Source organism: Periplaneta americana, chromosome 8, assembly GCF_040183065.1.
Source record: "Periplaneta americana isolate PAMFEO1 chromosome 8, P.americana_PAMFEO1_priV1, whole genome shotgun sequence".
NCBI classification, from domain to species: Eukaryota; Metazoa; Arthropoda; class Insecta; order Blattodea; family Blattidae; genus Periplaneta; species Periplaneta americana.
The window spans coordinates 156,205,012-156,217,933 of NC_091124.1; the positions used below are offsets into that span (position 1 = coordinate 156,205,012).

General features: G+C 35.0%; 1 protein-coding gene across 2 annotated transcripts in view; it reads left to right on the forward strand.

The window, feature by feature from the left end:
• The window catches only part of LOC138705180 (juvenile hormone esterase-like), a 36,490-nt gene extending 26,011 nt beyond the window's left edge, over positions 1-10,479 (forward strand). For both annotated transcript variants that reach the window (XM_069833888.1, XM_069833889.1), the window contains exons 8-11: positions 772-959; positions 1,038-1,194; positions 4,303-4,435; positions 10,160-10,479. In XM_069833888.1, coding sequence (XP_069689989.1) covers positions 772-959; positions 1,038-1,194; positions 4,303-4,435; positions 10,160-10,379 — 698 coding nt within the window. In that variant the 3' untranslated portion in view covers positions 10,380-10,479. The remainder of the gene's footprint in view (positions 1-771; positions 960-1,037; positions 1,195-4,302; positions 4,436-10,159) is intronic.
• Positions 10,480-12,922: the final 2,443 nt, after the last annotated feature.

Genomic DNA, 12,922 nt, shown 5'->3' on the forward strand with positions numbered 1-12,922 from the left:
ATTAATGTAAGTTAAGTGAAACATTTCTTCTAATTGATTTATATAATTCAATCGCATACTGTAAATCGCCAGCGAGAATTTAGTTGCATGAATCTTGTAAAAACTGGAATAATTAGAGACCGCCTTTCAGTAGAAAGAGTTAGCACTCCGCTAACAATAAATCTTGGAAGGGCCTACTCGTAAAGAATTTCAGTATACTCATAAAACAATGTACTCTAATGGGATGCAAATTCTGCAGTAATTGATTCTAAACATACCTACGTGTAATGATTTACTTACGTAAGTGTCTATAGAGTGTTATAAGATGAATTGAAAGCAATAAAACTACAAGAAAGAAATTACATAACTTTCTGTTTCTGCACACATTATTAATTTTATCTTTGTGTAGAATTATTCATAACATTGCACAAGCTTTTCGCAATTCGCACAAATATAATTTTGCGTTTGTGCATTTTTGCAACAATTATTTATTTTCTAACTGAGACCCTGACTCAGAGCCTTCCACCTCTTCTCGCAACACATTCTGAATAATTCTCCTTTGGAGAAATTTGGAGTAACACTAACCCTGTTAACAGGTGCTTTACGTCTACATTTCCTATTTATATATCCAAAATGTTCTCGATTGCTGTACATAATGAGGCATCACAACACATACCATGTGACAATACTTCAAGAACAGCAGACCATATTCATTTGATCATGCTTCGAATAATAATAATAATAATAATAATAATAATAATAATAATAATAATAATAATAATACTTTTTCAGCTTATATCGGCACCAAAGATGTTATGGATAAACTGAACCTCAACTTTGATCGACTGGGAGAGACTGCTTTCTTTTTATGGGAAAGTGAATCGCAGGATATGATCGCTGCAACATGGCAGAGTGTAGCAGACTTCTATATTGGCACCAACCACACTATCACTCCAGATAACTATCACAAACTGATCGAAGTGAGTATCCAAATACTGTGACGTTTTGCTACTAATTACTCGGAGCGTCTTTTAAATTGTGTTCTGTTGTGACACCAGGCAGCCAACGACAGGTTCATGCAGCACAACATACAGAAGTCGGTGGAACTGCATCTGCAGGCTGGACACAGCACAGTCTACCTCTATAACTTCGGTTATCGAGGGAAGTACAGTCTAATAGCCAAGGCGAGATACGGTGACTTGAGATTTGATCTTGGTAAGTGCACACTACTTTTAAAACCAAGGCGATAAAATCCTTAGCATGGCTTCCTTCGGGAGGAAAGTAAAGCAATGAGTAATGCAGATTTACGGCATATAAAAGAACCCTGTCTTTGATATACGTTGCAAGCAAATGTCGTCTGCCATTTCTCATTCATACAGGGTGCGTCAGAAAGAACGGATGGATTTCACATGGCAAGAAAATTGTAAAGATTCATCAAATCAAAAATTTATTGTTATCAACATATTCACCAATACATGCAGTTTATTTATGGAAAATAACATCATCCATATGATGTCCTTGGCTTTCAATACAGGCATCGAGGCGTTTTCTGATGTTCGCCATCACTTTCACAGTCATAGCTGGTGCAATTGCCACGATTTCTTCACGAATCGCTGTCTCCAGTTCGTCCAGTGTATGTGATCGATGTTTACAAACTTACGCCTTCAAATGGTCCCAAAGAAAGAAGTCACAGGGCGCGAGATCTTACCGTAGCCTCGGACAATCTCAGTGCAATAGAATTTCGTCCAGATGATTTCTTCTTTAATGTTGAACCTGTGATACGAAATGAAGCCACCCACCGCAAAATTGTATTCCGAGTTGGAATCCTAGCGTGACATCCGATGTCGAAATGAGTCCTGAGTGGCGATCACAGACTCTTCATTTTTCAAAAATGTCTCTACGATGAAAGCACGTTGTACACCAGACCAACACCATATTCTCAACTGAAACTGCATTCTATGGCTGACCCAACAGTCGTGGTCCCCCTCACTATATCTCTCTCCTCGTTGCGTATCGATAGTTTGAAATCCATCCGTTCTTTCTGACGCACCCTTTATTAAATTTAGACAGTGAATACACTCCGCAGTTGAAAGCGTCGATAAAAATATATTACTGGTATTATATTAATCAAAATTAATCCTAAACGTACCAAAACTAAGGTAAACATGAAACAAAATCCCATTGATCATGCTGTTAGCGGGTAATTTAGCCTATATAACTTTCCAATAAAATAAAGCAGCATATGATGCCTGCATTAATTACATTTTTTATTTTTATTTTTTGCTAAACTTGTAAACTAAAATATAGTATACACAGATAAAAATTTTAGCTCACCCCTGAAAGAGTAAAACTCGTGCTCAGGGGCGGATTTATGATTTTTAATTCAGAAGTATATAACAATTTGTTTTATATCTTCTACACAATAAGAATATAAAATTTTAATCTTACGCTATCCTAGCATTATAAACAGGTTGTTACTACATCCAATATCGTTCGTAATCGGCTTGTTACAAAACGCGTGCCATTAAAAGCAATGATGTATTCGGTATGACGTAATACGGAACACTTGCCATTTTGCTTACCACTTCTACGCGCAACGTAAGAAGAAATGAAATGCAGGACAGAAGGTAATATATCATTAACTTACAATCTTTAACAATTTTGTATAACTTTTGTAATATGACATAAAACAGTTCTGTGGTTCAGAGAAATGGAGACTCGGCTAATTCCGCAATATTAAGAAGTAAATCTATCATATTTTTATCAAAATGTTTATTGAAAAATATTATCAAGGTATGTAGACATGGACGAAATTTTTCTTTACCAAATGAGATAACGAGACCTATTACAATGTATATATATTTAGTTGTACATACATTAAAGTTGAAAAAGAACAACTCGGGTAATTCCGCAACAGTGCGGATAAATTCGCAATAGGACTTGGCTAATTCCGCAGTAGTAAATAATTATGAAATACATTATGAAAGTAACATAAAAGGAACAATTTATATGTAACAAAGCTCACTTTCTTCACAGCTGTGTAGCAAAACACGAAAAATAGTCAACTTTCGATGTTTCACTGTATTGCCGACAGAGGTGTCGACCAACATCCTTGATTTTTCTATAGCAATGCAGAAGACAGCCTCTCAAAACTTGCGTTCACACTATTGTAAAGCCGCAGTAAAATCATATATGCACTACTGCGGAATTAGCCGAGTTTCCCCTATACTAACAAAATAAAGGAACATTTGTAACATAACCTGTAAGTTCATCCATTTCTCTTTATTCAGTGTCAATGCCAGGCGCAACTAATCGATACGAACATATGAAGACTCTGTGAGCTATCGATCCCAAATTTATTTCATAATTTATTTCCTATAATTTATAATTGTAAGATGTCATAGAGTGTTTTATCCAACTCGTACATAATCTTATTATGACACTCGTAAAAATTGTCGAATTTGCTATGCAAACTTTATAATTTTATATGTTGAACCAAAATGAAATATTCAATTTCATAATAATAAAATTATTCAAACTGGTATAATTTTATCCTCAATTTCAGATATATGTATACCGATGTTTAAATGAAAATCTTTTCAGGGTTGTAAAATTTTCTTGATTTAATTAAATAAATTCACAATCGTTCGTGCGACAAACATTCATTCATGCCATAATCATCAAGATTATCCAATTGTTGCATAAATAACTATTACAATTTTTCATTATTTATAAAATTCATACACCAGTTTTTAAATTTAATACTAGAACTATTAGAATTGACAAGATTAGGATATTTAAATATAAATTTGTTATATATTCTTGGGCCTAAATTACTACTATGATTAAATACTGTATCAGTATTGCACTTTGGTTCAAACAATCTTAAAGAATTCATACCTTCATAACTATGAGAATACAATTCAAAGTCTTTCGATTTTTACGTATGAATTTTATTAATACAATATAATAAATTTATCTTATTTTCAGAACCTTAAAGTCTAAAAACAATTTTTGATATGGAAAATCAATAGGTTTATGTAGACATAATTTAATAATTTGCTTCTGTAATAAATAAAAGTCGATTTGCTTTCACTGAAATACCTCGAGTAATGTGCATTCTTCCTTGACTCTATTAGAATAATATTTTATAAATATATAATACTTCATTGCTAGAACAAAAATATATAGGCTATTCTTTTTTATATAAAAACATTCTAACACTCCCAGAAAGAGTCAGAATAATATTTGCATTTCAATTTTTGCATTATCCGTTAATGTAATGAAATCACTCACATAACACAGAACAAACTTATGTCCTAGGCGTCCTCCATGCTGATGAAATGCAGTATATCCTGTCTTATGGATCTGATCCCCAAAAATGGACGGCCGGACATCCTGACCTTGAGGTAGTCGATGCTGTGGTCACATTGTGGACAAATGTGGCAAAATATGGGTAAGAAATTTCCCTACAAGTATGATGTAACTAAGTTAATTTCCTCTAAAATACTGTGAGACGACAATTTTATTGATGTGAGAAACGTCACTTTTATGTGATGTATGATATTCACTTGGATCTTAATAACATATTTTAGTGGGCATAATATGCTAAAACCTACGCCGTGGCAGAATCATCTAAGGGCTCAACCACACTGCACGAAACAAAGCAGTGTTAGGCTGAATGAAACTGACTCAGACGGTTTACTACAACCAACTAAACCACTTGATAAGCAGATTCTAGCCTATCACACGAATACATTATGCAGACGAAAAGTTTTGTTTGTTCCGAGCAGGGAGAGATAGCCGGGAGTTGTTTAATGTCAACTGGTTTGCAGCAGTCAAAATGCAGAAACATCTTTCCAGCTGACTATGTGATTTGTTTGCTACAGTAACAGGCCTATATTGAAGGTGTTTGAAATAACTATGTAGCAAGAAATCTAAAATTGAAGAAAATGGCTTTTCTATATCAATTTAACACCAATTATAATTATCGATTCATTATTTACATTCTTCCTACCAGATACGTATATTTTACAACTAATAATATCTTGTCCAGGGTTCGCTTATTCGCCGATGATTGTATCGTATACAGGGAAATAAAAAGTTATGAAGATAATACTCTTCTTCAAAATGACCTCAATAGAATAAATGACTGGGCAATAGCCAAAAAAAAAATGAAAAAAAAAATCTCTAAAGAGCAAAGCCATCAGCTTTACAAGAAAAAGAAATAAAATAATTGCATCTTATACGTTAGGGGGTGAAATCATTCCGGAAGTTAACAAATGTAAATACCTAGGAATAACATTTAGCAGCGATCTCGGCTGGGAGAAAGACGTTACTGACACAGCGGGAAAAGCATGGAGAGCGTTACACTTTGTGATGAGGTACTAAGAAAAGGCTCTGATAAATCCAAAGACATTGCATATAAATCACTAGTACGTCCAGTAATGGAATATGGTACTGCATATTGGGATCCTTACAGATTAGAACATATTAAGATACTGGAAAAGATTAAAAAAAAACGGGCTCTCAAGTGTTGTAATAATTCACCATTAAAATGGGACAGACTCACGGACAGGAGAACGCGAATTCGATTATGCGCAATGTTGAAAACATACAGAGGTGAGCCTGCCTGGAGAGAAATAAAAAATAGGTTGCAGCCGCCAAATTGCTCTTCAAGGAATGACCACTCATATAAATTGAGGGAAAGAAGACAGAAAATGGACACTGGAAGATTTTCTTTTCTCAATCGTACTATCAGGGACTGGAATGCTTTACCTGCAGTCTTACTGAAGGCTTTACCAATAACCAAAAATGTATTTAAAATAGGCTTAATGACTTCACTAATAGATGGTAGTAGGCCTATATTACACATACTATTTAAAGAGTTTAATTGATATTTGTTATTGAAGTGTTGTATCAGTGAAGTGTGAAGTGTGTTGTGTCAGTGAAGTGTGTTGTGTAAGTGAAGTGTGTTTCTGACAGTGAAGCTTAGTTTATAGTGGCAGTGCAAAGTATTTCAACAGTGCAATATTTTTGAAGTGTTAGTGAAATCAGGATAGAATCAGTGAAATTTGTCGTAGTTCCAGTGCAGTGAGTGAGTTGTCAGCAAAATGAGTGTAGTGCTGAAAGGTACTTGTGCTGATATGAATATATCATACTCGTGGGCTTTAGTTCGAACTTAGGGTTAAGATACAAATTAGATTTACTTTAAATGTTATTTAAATAAATTAGGAATTCTATTACCACGGTTTCAAAAGCAACAACAAACCTTAACAATATCCTGTTGCAATACTTCAATAAATTAGGAATTCTATTATCACTGCTTAAAGGCTACAATAAAGTAACAATATTAAGTGATCGTGCTTCATTTAATTTAGGACGTTCCCCGTTATTATATTATTATTATCATTATTATTATTATTACTATTAATATTAATTATTAGTATTATTATTAATTTATTATTATTTATTAATTCTGTTTATTATTGTCATTATTGAGTGTAATTAGTTGCCACTGCCACCGGGTATATACCTATTTGCAGTGGGAATACATACAATAATAATAATAATAATAATAATAATAATAATAATAATAATGTTTTTGCCAGAAAAATACAATGCAAAGAATTTATTATTTCGGGTACAGTATTTCAAAACTTGAAATAACAATTACAACCTTAAAATATGTTGTTTAATACATATATTAATAACCTACAATATTAAATCAATGTATAGAAACAAAAGTTGTTATGGCGTACGTACTCTAATAAATTCAACTTTTTATCTAAAGTTAAATAAACCGATTTTTAGTTGGATTGAAATATTGAGAAGCTTCTTCTGTGACTAGAAATACGTCCGGCTATTTAGAATAATTGTAAAATTATTTTAACTTGAAGGTTCACGGGAAATGTGTGTTTGGTTAATGACTTGTTTGCTGCAATGTGTACTGAAAATGTTTGAAATAGCAGCCTGAAACAGTTTGTTTGCCACAGTGTGGGCCTACCCTAAAGCGTCAAACCACATAGCCTACTAGCGAGCCCTTATAAGGAAGGAAATTCTCTCATGAAATTCCAACAAGTATATGGCACCCCTAAAATAATACTGTCGTAACTACCAAAAGTTATAAAGGTTATTAGAGGAGAAAAATTCGCTCCGGTGCCAGGGATCGAACCCGGGTCCCTGGTTCTACGTACCAAGCGTTCTAACCACTGAACTACGCCAAAGTTCAATCCACAGCACCGGATCGAATCCCTCTCCTCTAGTGTTTTTTTTTTTTTCCTTTGTGGCCTTACTCCATGATCGACATATACGTTGACATATATTAAGTGAACTGCCATTATACAAGGAGCGCGCTCAATTGAGTGACTTGGTGGCCAGGATTTCACAGTATATCCACTATTGGGCGAAGAATCTATGTAAAGATTTATTTTTATTTTTTTTACGTAGATTCTTCGCCCAACAGTCCATATAGGCCTACTGTGGAATCCCCGCCACCAAGTCACTCAATTTAGTGTCCTCCTTGCATAATGGCAATTGACTTAATATATGTCAACATATATGTCGAACATGGAGTAAGGCCACAAAGGAAAAAAGCACTAGAGGAGGGGGATTCAATCCGGTGCTGTGGATTGAACTTCGGCGTAGCTCAATGGTTAGAGCGCTTGGTACGTAGGACCAATGATCCGGATTCGATCCTTGGCAACAGACCAAATTTTTCTCCTCTCATTATTATCATAACAGATCAATTCTGTAGGACCAAAAATTAATCTTTACGTACCAAAAGTTAGTTTTGAGTAAATACAAGATAAACATTTCAAAGTCGTATGAAAAATCAGGATTACCAATACCGGTATGAGTCCTGTTGACTTTGTTCTTGAACTTGGAGATATACGACAGTTCTACTGTTTGGTAGAGAAATAAAGATTACAAAACTGTCACTCAAAATTCAATTTTTGGAAGTTACGACAATATAATACTAGGGCTGCGATATGAGACCGGTGCCACCGAACATCGTGATGAATTTGGAATTAGAGTGCAGAGAAAAATCTGATTTTTAAAGATAGTTATAACTACTGGAAGGATCATCATTCTAACCACACTGTCAATATTTCACTCCAACTAAAAATTAGCTTATTTTACTTTAGAAAAAAAATCTCAATTTATTACAGAACGTATATCGTAACAACTTTTTATTTCTATACATTGATATAATATTGTATAATCTCGTACTGGTTGGATGATAGTTCATATTTGCTGAGCCATATGGACATAAAACCAGCATACACCGTGACTATGAATTCGAACACCGTGAATTAATACCTCTCAGCCTATGTTTTGCGGACCTCTAATGGTACTGGAGATGTGTTCAGTGAACTACAATGAAAACAATCATTTAAAAAAACAATTTCTCTGAGTTATTTTTGAGTTTATCCTATAACGGTCCATAAGTTGATAAACAGTCACTAGCAAATAATGAACATGGTCAAATTTGGGTCAACTAGATCGGAAGAATTTCTGTTATACTTCCGATTACTTTTCGAATATTAGACATTTGTGGAATTCGTTTAATAAGGACACAACTATAGCATTGTGATTTATTTATAAATTTAATGTTGGCAGCTGTAGATTTTCTGGCAGCTGCTGAGTTTCTGAAATATTATGGACTTGTTACGAGTAAATTAGTAGTTAATATGTTTAAAAAATATATATATCTAGAGACAAAATGTTGATAAAAATTAAACGCTTATTTAATGTATTTCAGAGAAATTCTATTCAATTAATGATTCTAAAAAAACAGATTATAGAAAGCTGAATTCGGACCGAGTTAATAACAAGGAAAGGAGATAACCTTACTTATTGATTTCGCTGATGACAATGTTAACCAGATACAGGTGCAGAAAATACACATTTTTCAGTTAATTAAGTTTCGTTTAATACATGGCGTTTAAGAAATCGTTTAATTGAAAAACCTTGAACAACAGTGTGCCTTAGTAATTCTCAGCACATATAAATTTATGGAGCTGTGTATGTAGATATTTGGCATCTGGAGGTTCAACTTGAAGAATCATGCTACAGATACTGAATGCGATGCATAAGGTGATTTCAATCTTCTAAAAATATTTGTAGCGGCAACCGGTGTGGCCTAGGTATAGTGATAAGTACTCGCGTACAGGGTTGCGCACGAGTAAGGGGTTCGATTTCCCCTAGACCTGATTCCCTGATAATTTTTTTCATATGTATGTTTATTTTTTTTATTTTCAAGTAATTTTTTCGACTATGTTGCTATTACCATTTCTACTAAGGGTAGATAACTGAGCAGCTAATAGAGTTTCGTTATTATATAAACAAAAATGTTTATTAAAATTTATATATATATATATATATATATATATATATATATATATATATACTGGGTGTTCAGTTCAAAATTTGTCTTGGCTCGCTGTATGCCGTCATGTGGCTAGCTGATGAGCCTAGAGAATTCAATCTTCCTACACTTCCGCAGCTCAGGTGTATAATCTAAGAGGCAGAGAAGTTGGCTAGCAAGTACGGCGTTCATTCTGAAGAGTACGTGCCGATACGTACGGTAACGCCGGTAGTGGCAGGAATGTGAACTGTTTGGAAATACGTACTGTCGGGATATGGGGAGAGGGTTAAGACGATTACTTACGTATTTGTTAACATTAACTTCGACGGTCAACATGGACACGGAGCATTTGATTTGTGTTGTGGAATGTTGCCGTACGCAACCGATGATAACAAATACCCTGTGTACGACTTGCCGGCGCAAAACACAGTTCGAAAGAGGTTATGGTAGCACACAGACCGTACAGACCGCCATCTGTTGCTACGACGTTCAAGTTACACCGTACACGTTCTCAAGTTCAGATTGAAGAACGCCTTAAATAATAGGCAACTTCTCTAACATATAAGCTGAAACTCGCTTCAAATCGGTGACCCAACAACAGTGACGTCATGACACACTTTGAAATGAACACCCAGTATATATACATACGTTTCCTGTTAGTTTATTTCTTTTCTTCACATAAATATAGGCGTACCAAAAATGGATTTTTCTTTTATATTTTGATCCTCTTCATAAAGTTATGTACCGGTACTAGAAGTTGTAGGCCTACATTTATCATTTACTGTTTTTTTTGCCTATCTTTTCCTTCAGCCACCCAACCCCTAGTGAAGGAACTATACCTCAGAGCATTGCGTGGCCGGCTGCAGGTGACAATCAGGACCAAGTGACGTACTACGTGTTTGGGCACCAGGAACCGCCAGTAGAACCAGTTGATGGCATCATGCCACTGCGCATCAGTGTGGTGCCCGATCTGTTCAAAGCTCGCATGGACTTCTGGGACTCCCTCCCTCTCAGCGAGAATCAGCAATAAAAAAGCAAAAAATATCGAACCATGACTATTTTGTGAGTCGTCATTGATTGTGATGCTGCTATTTTCTGGCAATGTGATTAAAGTACAGATATGATAATCTAATTTAAGGAAATTTGAATCTATTAGATATAAATCAAATTTTTCCATTTATATCCTTGGAAAGTACACCCTTTGGCACGGAAATTGATCGCTGTTCAGAAACCAAGTCCCATTTCGGAATAGCTCGGGAATCATCGTGTGCGCTGTGTTTACATGCGTGCGTTTTACATAGAGAGATTCGAAGTCCGGTGTTTTAACGAAAAAAATATCTCTCTCGCTAAGCCATAGAGGCTATTAGGGAGTATGTTGTTTGGTTACATGTAGATACGTCGCTGCTACGATTTGATTTAATCCTCGGACCTCGATGCTTAATATTTCCCCTTGTGAATCTCGCATTAAACCGAACGTCACTTAGAAAAATTCATGTTACAGGAGGGTGACCACTTTCCGTGCCAAAGAGTGTACATAATACATTATGTCATTTGTGGTATGTTCTATTATATAACGTCGCACAATCTCCTCTTCGAACTGACAAGGAATTAAGAGTTTGCTAGAACACACAATTCAGGATTTTAAAAGTTTAATCATTTTCAGCTACTTGTCGCATCAATAGCAAAAGGGTAATTGCCTAGGCTCTTCTCGCCCGAGAGAGTGGTTCAAATTTCGACAACTCAAACTGGAATTAGTGATAGAGATTAAATTGTGACTAGTGTTGTAAAGCTGCGGTAGAATGAGAAGTGGCAGTGTAGAATAAGGAAGTTTTTCTAGTAGAATTCGTAAAATAAAATGCAACCTTGGATAGAACTAGATTATGCTAGTTGCATATACAACAGACGACGTTATCTAACAATGCAATTATTAAAAATGACAATCAAACAGATGCGGCTTCGTGATCTAATGGTCAGCATTCCTGATTACAAATCATGAGATCCCCGGTTCGATTCTCGTTCTGAGTATGGAAGTTTGTCCTTAAAGATACTATTTAAAAGTACTTTCATTACAGGATTTTTTTTAAATACGATGTTTGTGGGACTCGTGAACTACCAGAAATTGCTTGAGTAATTATATTGAGCTCCTAGAGGAAGAAAGCATATTGGCGTTAATGAAACCGAAACAGAATAACAGAAACATTTTACTGTTTATTATTTCAAGTATATAACTAACATGATATATTTATACATACATACAGGTGGAAGTGAGGTAGCCTGGCAGATTTTCAGATGGAATAGTTCATATTGTATGTAACAAAAAAAAAAACTATGCCATATTGGTGGAAAGTTCACAGTTTTTTTTTTCAGAAAAGAATGTTTTCTTCCCCAAAATATTTAACAACCTCTTATTCGGTAATTATTACTAGTAGGTTATTGATTTTTGTCCATATCGATAGAAAAACTAATAAATAATAATTTATACCTCTGGCTATTTCAATAGCGTGGACGGTTTTTGTGTAAATTTAATTTTCAGAACATTTACTTTCAAGCCACTGCGAACAGGTTGCAACGTCGAGCAGTTCATCTACCGAGACACGGCGAGTTCGTTGACCTCTTACATCTGTATAACGAGTAGTGTGTGTTAACGGCAATGTTGCCGGACTGCTGAAACTTCAAACTTAATTTTCTAATTAACCGTGCATTTAATCACAAAACGTAATATAGATTTTCCATTCATTTAAGCGTATCCTATCGTCCTTTTCAATCTGCAAGGTTATTTCACTTCCACTTTATACATATATATATATATATATATATATATATAATTTACAGATTTTACAGATTATAAAACGGCCTTTAATTATATAGACAGAGACATATGATAGACGATAATGAAAATAAATGAATTCCAGTCCACTTAGTTGAGGAAATACAGGAAATGTATAAGGAAAACGTAATAAAAATTCATGTATGAAATGGCATATCTTGAACACTCTAGTTCATTTTTCAAGAGTTCAGCCAAAGCTCTCCTTTATATCTTAAATTGTCTTATCTATACTTAGATGAAGTTATAATGTGGTTAGAGGAATTGAAGGCAAACAAATATTTCAGATGATGAAGGATCGGTGGAAAGGAGAAAAATTTTCTCCGCCACTGGGATTTGAAACCGGGTTTTCAGCTCTACGTGCTGATGCTCTATCCACTAAGTCACGCCGGATTCCAATTCTGATGCCGGATTGAATCCTCCCAGTTTAAGCTCAACCTCTTAGTTTCTCTTTAGTGGCCAACCCTCATGCACTGTCTCATAGATATGTGACAGTGGCACAATGTCCAAAACACTAATGTGCAGAGGTGCACTCATTACGGGTGACTAAGTGGCCGGGATCCGACGAAATGAGCGCCGTCTTAAATCACTAGCGATTATATACGCATATCATATTATAGCGATGTACCGAAGTACATATGATATTTCCATGCAGTAATTCTGCGTTATCATATGATGAAGGATCGGTGGAGCGGAGAAAATTCTCTCCGGCACCAGGATTCGAAACACGAGTTCGAATCCCGGTGCCG